Source organism: Haemaphysalis longicornis, unplaced genomic scaffold (assembly GCF_048455015.1).
Source record: "Haemaphysalis longicornis isolate Haplotype H1 unplaced genomic scaffold, Haemaphysalis longicornis Haplotype H1 scaffold_9, whole genome shotgun sequence".
In the NCBI taxonomy this organism is placed as follows: domain Eukaryota; kingdom Metazoa; phylum Arthropoda; class Arachnida; order Ixodida; family Ixodidae; genus Haemaphysalis; species Haemaphysalis longicornis.
In genome coordinates, this window is record NW_027526460.1 from 78,058,309 (window position 1) to 78,071,420 (window position 13,112).

The following is a 13,112-nucleotide window of genomic DNA, read 5'->3' on the forward strand; positions in this document are numbered from 1 at the left end:
GAGCCTAGCGATTGTCAAGGCTTTCTTCGCTGCTACATCGTGTTTGCGTCTCTTTATTCGCTTTAGTTTTGTCGTCTGTTAACGCGAAGCATCTCCGTCAGGTAGACTGGCCGCAATTCCAATGGCTGCTTCCCCACAGTCAGAGTGCACCCGTTCTACGCACGTGCACTCCGGGTGCATATATTCTACGCACGTCCACCCCAGGTGCATCCGTTCTACACGCGTGCATCCGGGGGCATCCGTTCTACACGCGTGCACCCGGGTGCATTCGTTTTACACGCGTGCACTCCGGGTGCATCCGTTCTACGCACGTGCAGCCATGTGCACCTGTCACCGCGCACGCATCAGGGTAACCTTTGTTCCATTCTGGCAGGGTTTCGGGTTAGCACTGTGGTTAGCGCACCTCCCTGCCGCTCCTGCTGCTCCCGGGTTCGAATCCCACACGAACTAAATTTATTATCTCTTTACAGCGGTAGCCATTTTGGTACTATTCTGGTTGAGGCCGCCGCCGACGACAATGACCACGACTACGGCCATTTTTCGCGTTTCATGGGACACCTGACACTTTCGTCCTAATATAGCGCTGCTTTTTCGCGCATCGGGGAGAGAAAGGACGCCAACGGTTAAAGAGCATTCCGTGACGCAAGGGAAGGATAACACGTACAGACATGTTATTGCCATCAGTCTAGAGGTGAGCATATACGCAAGACGCTATGGAGACCTTTGCCGACGGTGCAAGTGTGACGCAGAAGAGGGGACAGCTGCTGAATCGCAAGAACAAAGAATTCTGTCGCCGTCGCTCAGGCGATTGCAATGTAGCATTACTTGACTGTATTTGCGGGTGGCGCGTGGTATAAAAAAGAGTTGTCTTTTTGATGGCGTATTAAGTTATTCATGCCCTTTCTGGCTCAGTCCAAAGTAGCAGAGAGATTCTTGAAACAGCGAAAGGGGCTGTCCCTGTGTCTCCTCTGGTGAAGGGCATTGGGTTGATGGCGGTACCGTGGCGGATGCATCTTGATAGGCCTTGTAACGATGCCATAGTAAAATCGATGCCCAAATAGCCAAGTATTTTTAATTAGAGTAATGCAGAACCCACATGCTTTCAAAACACCGTTGTACCTTGAAAGGAAACTCAAGGGCGTACAAGTTACACCGAGACAACCATTCGTGGTGGATGGTGTTACAGAACATATGACAGGCTGAAAGTGAATTACAAAGTGATCTCGAGAAGGCGTGATCAAACGACACAGGGCTTTACGTACAGGCGCCATTAGACTGGCGCAGCGGTGAGCTGCTGTTGAAGCGGCACATATTACTTATATTATTTCTTAATACTGTTCATCCCTTTTTTATTTCGTAAAAACGGCGTTCGAATAACAATATTCATAAGAATTGTCCAGATTGCATAAAATGTGTATAATAAGGGAGATACGCGTTCAATATAAAACACAAAACAAATCCAGTAAATTTCACGCTACATATATGAGTAGACTTCGTACATGGTTCTAGAAAATATTAGATGGACGGCACGGCAAAAAGATTAGTAGTCAAGGCACACCGGACTAGGGACGCCTTCCACTGGGCGACGCCCATACATCAGCCTCTGCTGGAGAAATACAAATATTTTTCTCTCTGTAGAAGACTAACGTAATTCGCAGGTTGCGTGCAAGTATTGTTTTATCTTCAGCGCACAGAATCGAGACTAGACCCGTGAACGCCAATGGCTCCCGTAGTCCGAAATGTACAATGGTAAGAATAGCCCTACGCAATTACGCAGGCTCCAGTTTTCACCTCATATGGCCGAGATATAAAAGTCAATATAAGGGGCACGCAAACAATACAACGCATGGTACAAAGGGATATTGCGTGGTACCAAGACAAGGCACAAGGAGTACCTAAGTGTAGCTCTACTTCTTAGGAGAAATATACGGACTTTGAGTGGGTGACAGCGGGAAGAATACACGACCATTAACCACCTACGGCCGTTTTTGCCACGAGCTTTCTCAATTGCATAAAGAGCCCTTACGTGAAATGTTTAGGTGAAACTTCTTTCGCCTGTTTCGGGTCACCGAACACAAGTCGGAACCAATGTCTGTAAATTGCTAGTAGTCAAGGACCATACTAAGCGCATCTCCCGAGTTCAATACAATGACCATATTCAAATCACAAGAGGTTTACGAGGACGTAGTGAACGTGTTCAGGAATAAGCATGCAATCGGTCGGCCCGCTGCGGCCCACGGAAAGAGATTATATGTGCGTCTAAAGATTTCGTGCTGTGGCAAATGGAACCATTGCAGTTAATTGTTATTTTCACGTATTGCTTATAAATTTGAAACAACTCCAGTTTATTTTGTTTTTGGGTCATGCAGATTGTGTGGAATTCAACGAATTTATTTCGTTATATTGAGTCGAGGGGAAGAAGCACTTTTAGAAGGCAACTTGTGAAATATTTCTGGATACGCAGAATGAGATGCTGAGGTAGTTGGTGCATAGTTATCGCACACGAACTTTTCTGGCACAATAAGACAAGGACGCGGTACACAAAAGACGTGCCCGTCACCCCCTATCAAGTATTTTAGGGGCTCATGCTGTCGGCGTCTCATGTATTCACGGCACTAAAACACCGGGACACCTATTTTCCAACGCCTCGCGCTGAAACTTTTCATCTCCGTTGACAAAAACGCGTACTAAAATAACACACGCGGACGCTCGTTTAACAACGCCACGCGCAAGAACGCTTCGCGCTTCGAAGACGCGAGGCATTTACAGCAAAGCTCTATACCTCTACCCCCAGTGGTTTCAACTGCGTGGGTGAAAACGCCACGCGGTCAAGGCCCAAGACGCCGAGCTATCAGCATGGAAACCACATCATACATCAGAATCGCATAATCGAAACCACATCATACTCTTATACACTGCATACTTCGCCCCTCCCCAGGTTTCACGTTAGTGGAGATAGTCAGATTTTTAACAGCGAGGGTGTTTAGCGGATAGTTAGAATCTGGTGTCCGCAGCTAAAAATTGCAAGAAAATGCCGAGCGCACGTGAGCGCGTGACTCGCAGCGACCGACCGGCAGTTAAAAAAGCCAGGCATGTGGCGCGACAAATAGTGAGAGCAGTATTACAACCGCGCTTGGTCTACTCTGCACAGTTCCAGCATTTGACGGCAGCGCAGTGGGATCGACTGGAAGCGATTACCAGAGAGTCTATGAGAGCAATTACTGCACTCCCACGCATCACCCCTATAGTTGCTCTCCAGGAACATGCCCAAGTGAACAACATGTTGGATGAACTTGTTCATCAACGTCGCAAAGCTCGAGAACTGAAGGCTTCATTGTGTGATTCTGCGCGAGCATTAAAATGCCAAGCGCTCATGTGCGCGTTGCTCGCGGCCACCGCCCAGCGTCCCCGGCGCAAGTTTTTCGAACAAAGCATACGCACTTAGGGAGTTTGGCTAAGATTGGCAAAAAAAAAAAAAAACAATCCAGCGCTCACCGCAATCGCGGCAACACTTGCCCGGAACGAGAAAGACTCCAAGGAAGGTCACACTTATAGCAACAATGATGGTGTAAAGGTCGTTGCGGCAGTGAACAAGGAGCAAAACGGCTCCAATCGTGGACTTAAACCGTCGTGATGATAGTGAAGGTTGCGTACAGCTTCGCTTCCTTCAGTCTTACGCGTTAGTGCGCGCTTCCATCATTTTTTTGTGAACATTACGGTTTTTATAAGTAAGCTTATCCCAGCACGTAAACTCTAAAGAAAGGAATAAATAGGAAATCACTATACTAACTTATTTCGAAGGGCAGCGGGACACGTACGCCATACTAGAACCGTCGTTTGCGTTTCAGATAATCATAAAAACCATGTCTTGTCCTTGATGAGTAGCGATATCCCGCGCTTTCGTTTTAATTAACGGTTCTCTAGTTTCATATTTGCGTGCCCCACTTCAGAAATAGCGTTTCAGCACGTTTGGTGTGCAGCCACAGGTCCAGAAAGTATGCATCGAACGCTTTCCTGGCCTGTTTTCAAAATCAACTTGTGTTCTCGCGAACTTCCATCGCATCATTGGACAGCTTCTCCAACGCTCGCATAAAAGCAAAAATGAAGTAGATCCAGTAATCTTGCTCACATGGGTTCTTGAGACGAACTTGCTTGGACACTTAGTTGAGAGAAAATTTCTGAGAGTTTGTAGGAAGGTGAGAAAACGAACTTTACATTCCATTTTACACTTAATTTTCTCAGGTTGTGCACCATCCCCTTAGTCATGTGATGAATCCTTTGCTCACGCCTCTTGTCCCTCTTCCTTCTACGGCTGTCTGGGCAAATCAGGACTGCGCATTTTTAAGCAGCTGTGCTCTTCGCCGGGACAAGCCGCCTTGAGAAGCCCGTGTCTTGCAGTCAGTGCACTTGGCTATCAGAGCTAGTCTGGATAGATTGCTGTACCAGATTTATTGAAGGCTCGTTATTGAGGAGAGGGGCACTGATTTTACCGGCCACCAAATTGCGGCGCTGGTCATTTCGTGGTCGTAAGGGATGCGCTAAGTAAGCTTACGGGACTTTAACGGCTGTTATCACCATAATTATTGGCAATTTTGCAATATCCCTGAGAGTAAACTTCTTGCAAAAAAACTGTCACCGTCGTCTAAATGTATGCCAAGTGGCTACTAAAAAAAATTACCCGTCTCCCTAAGGGACTTCGGAGGTGAACAGAAATTGTTTCTTGCTGAATGTTTGAACTGGGCATCATCGCCTGTCCATCAGCTCTGCCAGCTAAGCATTTAAGAGGCCAGCGTGGAACGTGTTGGTGGAGTTCTCGCTTTAACAGCTGTCGCGGAATACCTAGTGCGTCTAACGAGGTAGTTTTGTTCCGAGGAACGTGCAATACTGTTGACCTGAGCAATTTCACAAGCTACAGAAAGGTGGGAGAAGGTTAAAATTCAAGAACTGGGCGTGAACTAGGAAGAAGAAGACTTGAATCTTCGTTTTGAGGCATGTACGGATACCGTGATCTATGTGATGCGGCTCGTGTTTTCTATTTTCGGGTTACTGGAACGCACGTCGACTGTTTGAAAATTACTGCCTGAAACGCGAAGCGGAGCCGACAAAGCTGCATAATTACCGATTTGAGTTAAAAATATTATATTGCATCAAAGCAGATGTCTTTTGTAATGAACTTCAGAAACAAAAAAATATTATGTAGCATCGAAGCAGATTTCTTGTGTAAAGAACTTCAGAGCCAAAAAATATTACGTAGCGTCAAAGTAGATTTCTCGTGTAATGAACTTCAGAGCCACTTATAAACCGTGGAACCGCCTTTATCCGTCGAAGAATGGGTCATAATTTCAGCTGTTTTGTTGGCGCGAACGTATGTTTGCTTCGAGTGGGAATGGAGCTTCACGGCTGCCACACACTCACATCAAAAACGCTATTCTAGGTCTTCAACCACTTCGTGGAAATCACAAATCCAGTCATTTTACGTTACAGGAGCGATGATAAGGTTAACTAGGAGAAACTATTTTCTAGCAATCCAACTGACAACCCTGTGACGGAGCTGTCCGGGAAGCTAAACATCTTCGAAGCGGGTATGTCAGACTTGTGGAGCCGAATTCATACGGGGTTGAACCAGAAGTGTTGAACACTAACTGCCTGAAACAGCTCAAGTATCAAAAGCCTACTAGATACTAATCTGTTTCAGGTGCTAATCTGTTTCGGAATTGTTTTCCCTTAGGTTAATCTGTGGTCACGAGAACGCATGCGCGTGCACGGGATATTACACAGCAGGGACTTACGACGAATCTTTGTCCGTTTGGTCTTGTTCGAAGATTCCAGCGTTCGGTGAAGTCGCCCTCTGAGTGAAACCATCAGCAAGTGCGTGACACATTCCAAGTGCGGCGGTCTCGTCTGGGGGCAAGCTGGTCCGGCTGGTGGCTCGCTGCCTGACCTTCGGTTCGGGAGACACAGAAGGTGTCGTTGTAGTCTGTTCGGCGTGCCTCCTCGATATGTCCAATTCATCGGACGTCATGTTGTCCTTCTTAGCCCGTTCGTGCACCCGCTCAATGTTCTTTTTTTGTCCCCTCCGTGAACAATCACTACAGAGCTTTTTCAGAGACCGCGTAGTGCGCGGGGCAGGCGCGAAAGAAAGAACGCTGCCGTGCCTGATGCCATCATCGTTGCGGGCAAAGTCATTTTCCCCCTTCGCGACCGTTGTGCGGAGGGAGGGGTTTGCGCTGACTGAGTGGTTTCATTTGGGCTTTTTTTTTTTTTACATTTTTTTCGAACTGTTCCCGTCTCTACTTGCAGCACAGGTGCGCTAATAGAGACCGAGAGTGGGAGGGCAAACAATAGAACAAAAAACTCTACGAGTTAGATGTCATGTGGGACTTTGAAGAGCTCAGCATTTTGTTGTGGTTTTGCAGAGCGTTTGCTGTTTTTTTTGCCTGGGAAATGGTCGTCGGGCTGCACTGCGTTGAGTCATGCGTGCGGAATAAAGAGGCGACACGCACGCAAGGTCGGCTATAGAATTTACCAACGCTGTCATATGACTAAGCATGGCGGTGAGCAGTTCGTTCAGAGTTGTCACTCGTTACCTTCTGAAACCAACTCAGACGTGGATAGTGAAATTGGGCGCCTTTGTATCCGATGCGGGAAAAAGTGACCCGGCAAACGCAAATGATTTTGCAGAGTGAACGAGGCATTTTTTTCCCGGCAACATCAAGCCCTTTAAAAATGTTAATCTCCACTGGTATGCGGGCGGGTTAAGAATCGATTTAAAGCAACCTGTGGGAGGCCGGTGACTACAAGAAGATGGTATGGGTGCAAGGTATTTCAAATCCTGTTTCTGTTTCGCCCAGAGGCGTGCTGCTCGTCGCGACGTTAAAAAGTGTTAGCACTATAGTGGCACCTTGAGGTACCCCCCACACTCACTGCCTCAAATTTCGTGGACAGGGTTACGCCTGTGGTCGAAACGGTAAACTCGATAGCTCGACAGAACAAGAACGGCCAGGCGAAGCTTGGTATACGGGGTTTTGCTTCTGTCGCAGCCCGCGCATCGAGGAAACAGCCGTGTGGGACCACGCCAAAGGTTCTCTTGAAGCCGACAGCCAGCCCTGGCTGCACGTGCCTACGCTTAAAAACCGCCCTAATCAAGTGTATGCTATCGCAGGTGCACAGCTCTCTGTGGAGCCCGGTATAGTTAGACTTGAGGAAGTCGAAATAGGGGAGATTTATTTTTTCTTTAGAGAGGTGCTCTGCCAACTGCATTTAGGCTTCGATTAGTGCCAGCGGTACGATATTTTGCCTACGCAAGGTGGTGAGAATGTTTGAATGTACTCGCCTTTTGGTCTCGCACTGTCGACCGAACTTAAGATACCGATTGTGTGACAGAAGCTGACCAGGCAGGAAGCTCTTGCCGCATAACGTATGCTTTGTTACTATTGTGCGTGGAGATACCTTTTAATGACACGTCATCTTATGCAAAGTTGCACATGTGGGGGCTGTACTCGGCACTGTAAGCTGTTTGTGTCGTGTACTGGGGATCTGGTGCATCCCAATTCCGTCACAGAGTAGCACTGCTTTCGCTCTGAACTCTCCAATGACGTGAAATCTACACATCACTTGTACGGAAAATTGCAGACAATATCCTTAATAGGCTGCGTTGCAGTATTCTGAAATTTTTTTAGCTAGAACTGGCAAAGCTACCTTTCTAGTTTCTAGGTAAACGTGCTCTTCACGTGATCGGTTTATCTCACACTTTCATATACTGAGGGAAGTGAAGGTAATGAAGGTAATGAAGGAAGGGAAGGTGAAGGTAACCCGGCATCGTGAAGGTAATTAAGACTTTTATCAGGGGGAGTCTTTGAAGCCCAGTTCGCGATAGACGGTATTCGTAGTTTGCCAGGTTACTCAAGATTCAAAAATAAAGTTTACATGTGGAGGCCCCACAACAGGAAGGCAATTTATGCATAACACTGAGATGAGCGCCCCCGAATTATGTACTAATAAAAAAAAACAGCGGCGGTGAAATTCTGAGCTCAACAAAACCTGTGAACGATTCCGCCCCGGTAAATTAAAAATAAACGTACTCGGATGACCTTCGAGGTAGGCGAGCTTTGAATTTCCTGGCGGACCTAATACAAGCCACGAAGTCTTGCCACTCAAGATGGGCATTCGCGATACCAACGTCCTGGCGCCAAAGATTCGGATCTCACTGCCAGGTTCTCTTTGCACTGAAATCAGGAATAGCACAGAAATCGTTCGACCTTGGACTGAGGAACTACGAGAGAGTAATGAAGGCTGTCAAATTTTGTGCGTGCGTGCTAGAAAGTGTAACAGCACAGCATGCTATTTTTCGACAAAAAAAGCCGGAACTCGCTAAAAGAACTTCACCTTCCGAAGGGTTTAGGTAGTTTGGAAGGCAAAACTTCATGATCGCCTTGCTGTCGCTATGTGAAAATATTTGATAACGGTTCTTGTTTAGATTTTTGTTCCCGGAGCAAAACTTTTTGTAAACTGACACAAGCATTTGACTCGAAGGTATCGGTTCAACATCAATGAGTGTTTTAGCAATTGGCCCTAAAAACGTCTCCTAAATACGATTCAGTGGTGCTTGATATAAACCTTACCGGCAGGCCACTTCAACAATGTAGGCTACACTTGTAAAGCTCTCATGACAAAATTCTAGGAGGTCGCGTAACAATTTCCCCCCATGTTCGCTATTATATAAGCTTGCATAACAAGACCAGTGCAAACATATCCGTACGATCCCGAAATGCTTAACCTATCGCCGAGGCCAACGAAATGTTGACGAAATTTATGAAAGGGATAACGGAGCATTACCTGTGAAGGTGTGCAATTAAATAATTCATCACCAAATCGATGAAAGATGTAAAACTACGAGAAATGGATGGGATTTTCGGCAATGAAAACAAATAATAGTCACAACCGGTTTTATTACTATTAATTGTGGCATAAAACAGAGTACTGAGACTAATCTGTTGAGGCTTGCGTCGCAAAGAAGGAAGAAAAGAAATGGAAAAGATTCCGCATGTTAACTCTCTCTCACACGGCATCAACATAGCGGCTTCGAGATACGGCGGGAACTTTGTGTTTTCAAATTTTCTCTGCGGTTTTCAATTTACTCTGCCAAATTTTCTGAGCGGCTTGCAAGCAACTCGATGAGGTCCTGTGGAACGCTCACTGAGGTTTTAGCGTTAAAGGGCGTCTGTAACGCTGTAGATGCAGCCTTTCAACTTCCCCTTGTGTTTAAAAGCACTGCTATAGCTACAGTAATCGCCAACACTGAGCGGCACTGCTTGTTTTGCTCATCGTAGCAGATGCGCCTTCCGTCTCTGCTTTGCTTTTCTAACATCGTTTTAAAGCGGTGATCGAATGCATTTACTGCTGCAACTTAAAGGCACCATGCAAACAAAAAACAAGTTTGTTTTATTCGAAAGATATCGTGTTTTATGATGCCCCCAGCGCTTGTCCTGCAGCAAACGATGACGTATTCACTGAGAAATTAATCAATTTATGCTAAAATTTTGATTCTTCCGCCAAATCGTGTGCTTCCGAGATGTCAGAAATGAAGTCATAAGTGCTCGTATTCAAACAAACTTCCAATGCGTCATTCGGCTCTGTAGCCTTGCTTGCCGTCAATCTTCCCAGATGGCGCTACCATACTCATCCACGGACCGTTGTCCGCCGATGCTTTGTTTTTGACCGTATTTACACCTGGCTTGTCTTTGTTACGGTAGAAAGTAATCGTTTCGTGAAACACCGTGTATGCTCGACAAACAGGGTCACGTTAGACAAAGTCGCTTACGCCGATCGGCCAGTGTCGTGTACAACTCCAAAGCGGCGGACTGCTGTGCCGCTAAAAGAAGCATAGTACGCCCAGTACCAACAGCAGCGCGCGTCGGTACTTCTGTGTTTACGTGTATTTTCGAAACTTTCATTGTTTACACCCCCATTCTTACTGCTGTAAAGTGAATATGCAATACATTTAAGCGCAAACAGCTCGTTCGACAAACTTATAAGCTCAACCTAATTTGCGTTTTCTTTTGCCGTCCTCAGCCAATCGCACAGCTGGGCATATGACGTCTTACGGAAACGGAAAAGATGGTTCCGAAAAAAATGGTCCCTGAAAAAATGGTCCCGGAGAAAATGGTCCCGGACAAAATGGTCCCGGAAAAAATGGTCCCAGTGACCATCTCGGAAAAAATGGTCCCATGGCCCGGTCAACGTGTTTCTCCTCAAGTTAGTCGGATGTGAACTTTTTTGCGGTTTTATTTTGTCCCTTTGTGTTTTAGCTAAAGGGTTGAGAAAGAGATGGAATGCTTTAATATTCCTATAAGGGGCCGAAATTAACGCCTTTGGAGGCTAAAATCTAACAAAGAAAATTGGGTAGACAGACAGACGAACGGACGGACGGATGGTTTGATAGATGGATGGTTTGATGGATGGATGGATGGATGGATGGATGGATGGATGGATGGATGGATGGATGGATGGTAGGGCTGTGCATGGATTAAAAATTTCAATGCAAGTAATTGGATTAAAACTGCACAAACAACTGCGAGGCATGGAACCGTCGATACACGCTTTAGCAAGATTTAAGAGACATAGAAGCTGCAGCTGTCTTCAAAAAAGCCCATTTTTTTCTTCACGACGATATTCTAGACTCAGTAAGAAAAATCAGCCGACAACAGTATTTGCAAGTTTATTTTAGCGTCACAGCGCTGCCGGCATGAAACACTTCATTTTTTCTGCATTTCGGGAGCAACAATGTTTGTAAAGGTGCTGCCTTGCTATGGTGGGAGTGCGCCTTTTATTTAGAGAAAATTACTTGCAAAATCCATCGTAAACATCGGCTGCTTTCCTTAGCTTATGTGCATGCGGAAAAAAGAGCGAATCTACATTAATAAGAGCTGTAGTAAATAAAAGGGTCTGTGTAAGGATTTAATTATTTGGCTACGTAATAAATGTTTCCTGGACAAGGTATAAACAGAAATATTGAAATTCTGAATTTATTCAAATTACTGGCGCCAATAAAAATGGCATCAATGTAAAATGGCGAGCACTCCAGTAGATTATTGGGCTCCATAACTCAAGTTACGCGGAAATATAGCATGACTGTTCGAAACAAGTAAGAACCAGATAATTCGTTTGCCGGAAAGCTTGCGCACCGAAACGTCCATGCATCCAAATGTCCGTACACTGAACTGTCCGTGCACTGAAATGTCCTAGACCCGAGAGGAGGGGGAAGGGGGGGGGGATAGCGTTTACCGCCATCGTACTTTGAACCCTCATCTAAATTATCGCAGCTAAGGGAAGAAGGAATAACGCCCCAGTGCTACTTCGGGAAAGCGGCAGACCCAATCTTCTTCTTGAGAAGATCGTCCAACCTTACTTTACTCTAATTAAAAAAAAATTATAGTCACTGAAAAGAAAATGATTCGCCATAATATCGCCCCGGGAGAATGAGTCGGGGAAACTGGCATCGGGGCAAATGGCACGCGGGGATTACTGCACACGGGGCAAATGAGACACGGGGCTAACGTCGCGGGGTTTTCGCGACGGGGATTCTGCGCGCGGGGCAATCATGATACACCCCCTAAGAACATCATGCTCATTAGTACAATACATGTTTCTCTCTCTCTCTCTCTCTCTCTTCCTACCTTGGCTTCGGGACCATTTTTTCCTACCTTGGCTTTGGGACCATTTTTTCCGGGACCAATTTTTCCGGGACCATTTCTTCTGGGACCATTTTTTCCGGGACCATTTTTTCCGGGACCATTTTTTCCTACACCCGATTGTAATTCGAGCGTTCGAAGAACTCCAAGACGGGAAAAGAGAACAAAAATGTTTTTGAGCGATTGTGTAAGTTATCTGATCGGCATAGAGCACTAATTTTTGGCTGAGGTAGAGCGACCCCTTATTCTAAGCCGTAAGTGTACTTGTTGATTACGTTCTCAGAGCATTTAGTATATAAAAAAAAAGTTGAAACAAGTGTTTCAGGGTCCTTTTAGATACGTGAAGCAGTTAGTGCGTTGCGTCGGCTCAGTTGTGTATAGATTGCCGCTGTCATGCGGAACAGGGTACGTTGCGGGAGCACAATGGTTTATTTGTTGGCAGGCCGTTAAGCAGCCTGGCATTGCGTCTAGAGGAGTGTACGGAGAGAGGTTAGAATCTAATTCTCCTACGGACATGGTTGCTGCACAGGTAGGTACGAAGGTAAGAGAGAGGGTGAGACAGCGGAAGCTTTCTGTATCAGCAAGTACAGCTCAATGGGCGCGAGCTCCACACCGCGCTAACTACAGGACGCTGAGCTGGCGTTCCTCGGAAGGCGCGTGTAGGCATGGCGCCCTGTTTTAGCTTTACGCCATAGTTTTAGCGGTGTACAAAGCTCAGCGATAAAAGTTGGTTCCAGCAATGACGTCAGCGAAGAGGAATAATGTACCTAATTGGGCTATCTTGAAGTTGGCTATGAACTTTAATAAGCAATGACGGCAGAAATGGGAAAAATTGGCTCACTTCGCGAAACTACCTGGAAGTTTTACTTTGTTTTTTAATCATTCCGGTATTCAGGTACTTTCTCAGTAAAGTTTAGTTGCTGTAAACCTTTTCATTCGTTAATCTTTCATAAGAACGGAACATGTTCTGGGCTGTGTTGCGCATGCGCAGTAGCATCTTCCTGTCGACTGCACCAATTATAGGGCCGCTTGCACAGCCCACTGATAAAATGGCAATTCCCAGGACGAAGAACTGAAAAAGGTGCATAGTAGCAGGGCGTCCCAAGTTTTCTATTCTGCGTTATATGTTCGGCACGTTTCCATCATGAAGTAAAAAAACCTAGTATTGATTCAATTCCTTGTAACTCACTCACTCACGCACGCATGCACGCACGCACGCACGCACGCACGCACGCACGCACTCACTCACTCACGCACGCACGCACGCAGCTAGCACTGCTGCTGCGTAGAGCTGCCCTAAGGTCAAACTTGCAAAAGCTTCATATGGACGCTGGGAAGGAGGGATCGACAAAAATATAAACAGAAAGAAGTGATAAATTTTGAGTAGGACATGGCGTACGGATTGACAGTGCATAGGCGTAC

The 13,112-nt window shown here is 46.1% G+C and overlaps 1 protein-coding gene across 5 annotated transcripts in view; it reads right to left on the reverse strand.

The window, feature by feature from the left end:
• Window positions 1–13,112, reverse strand: part of LOC144153015 (solute carrier family 41 member 1-like) — a 117,016-nt gene that overhangs the window by 76,353 nt on the left and 27,551 nt on the right. Inside the window, exon 1 of one of the 5 annotated variants that reach the window (XM_077684636.1) lies at window positions 5,790–6,163. The exons of 2 other annotated variants lie outside the window; for them this stretch is intronic. In XM_077684636.1, the coding sequence (XP_077540762.1) occupies window positions 5,790–6,022 (233 nt within the window). In that variant the 5' untranslated portion in view covers window positions 6,023–6,163. Of the gene's footprint in view, window positions 1–5,789; window positions 6,164–13,112 lie in introns of those variants that run through there. 2 more of the 5 variants (XM_077684638.1, XM_077684641.1) reach the window with 2 other exon arrangements.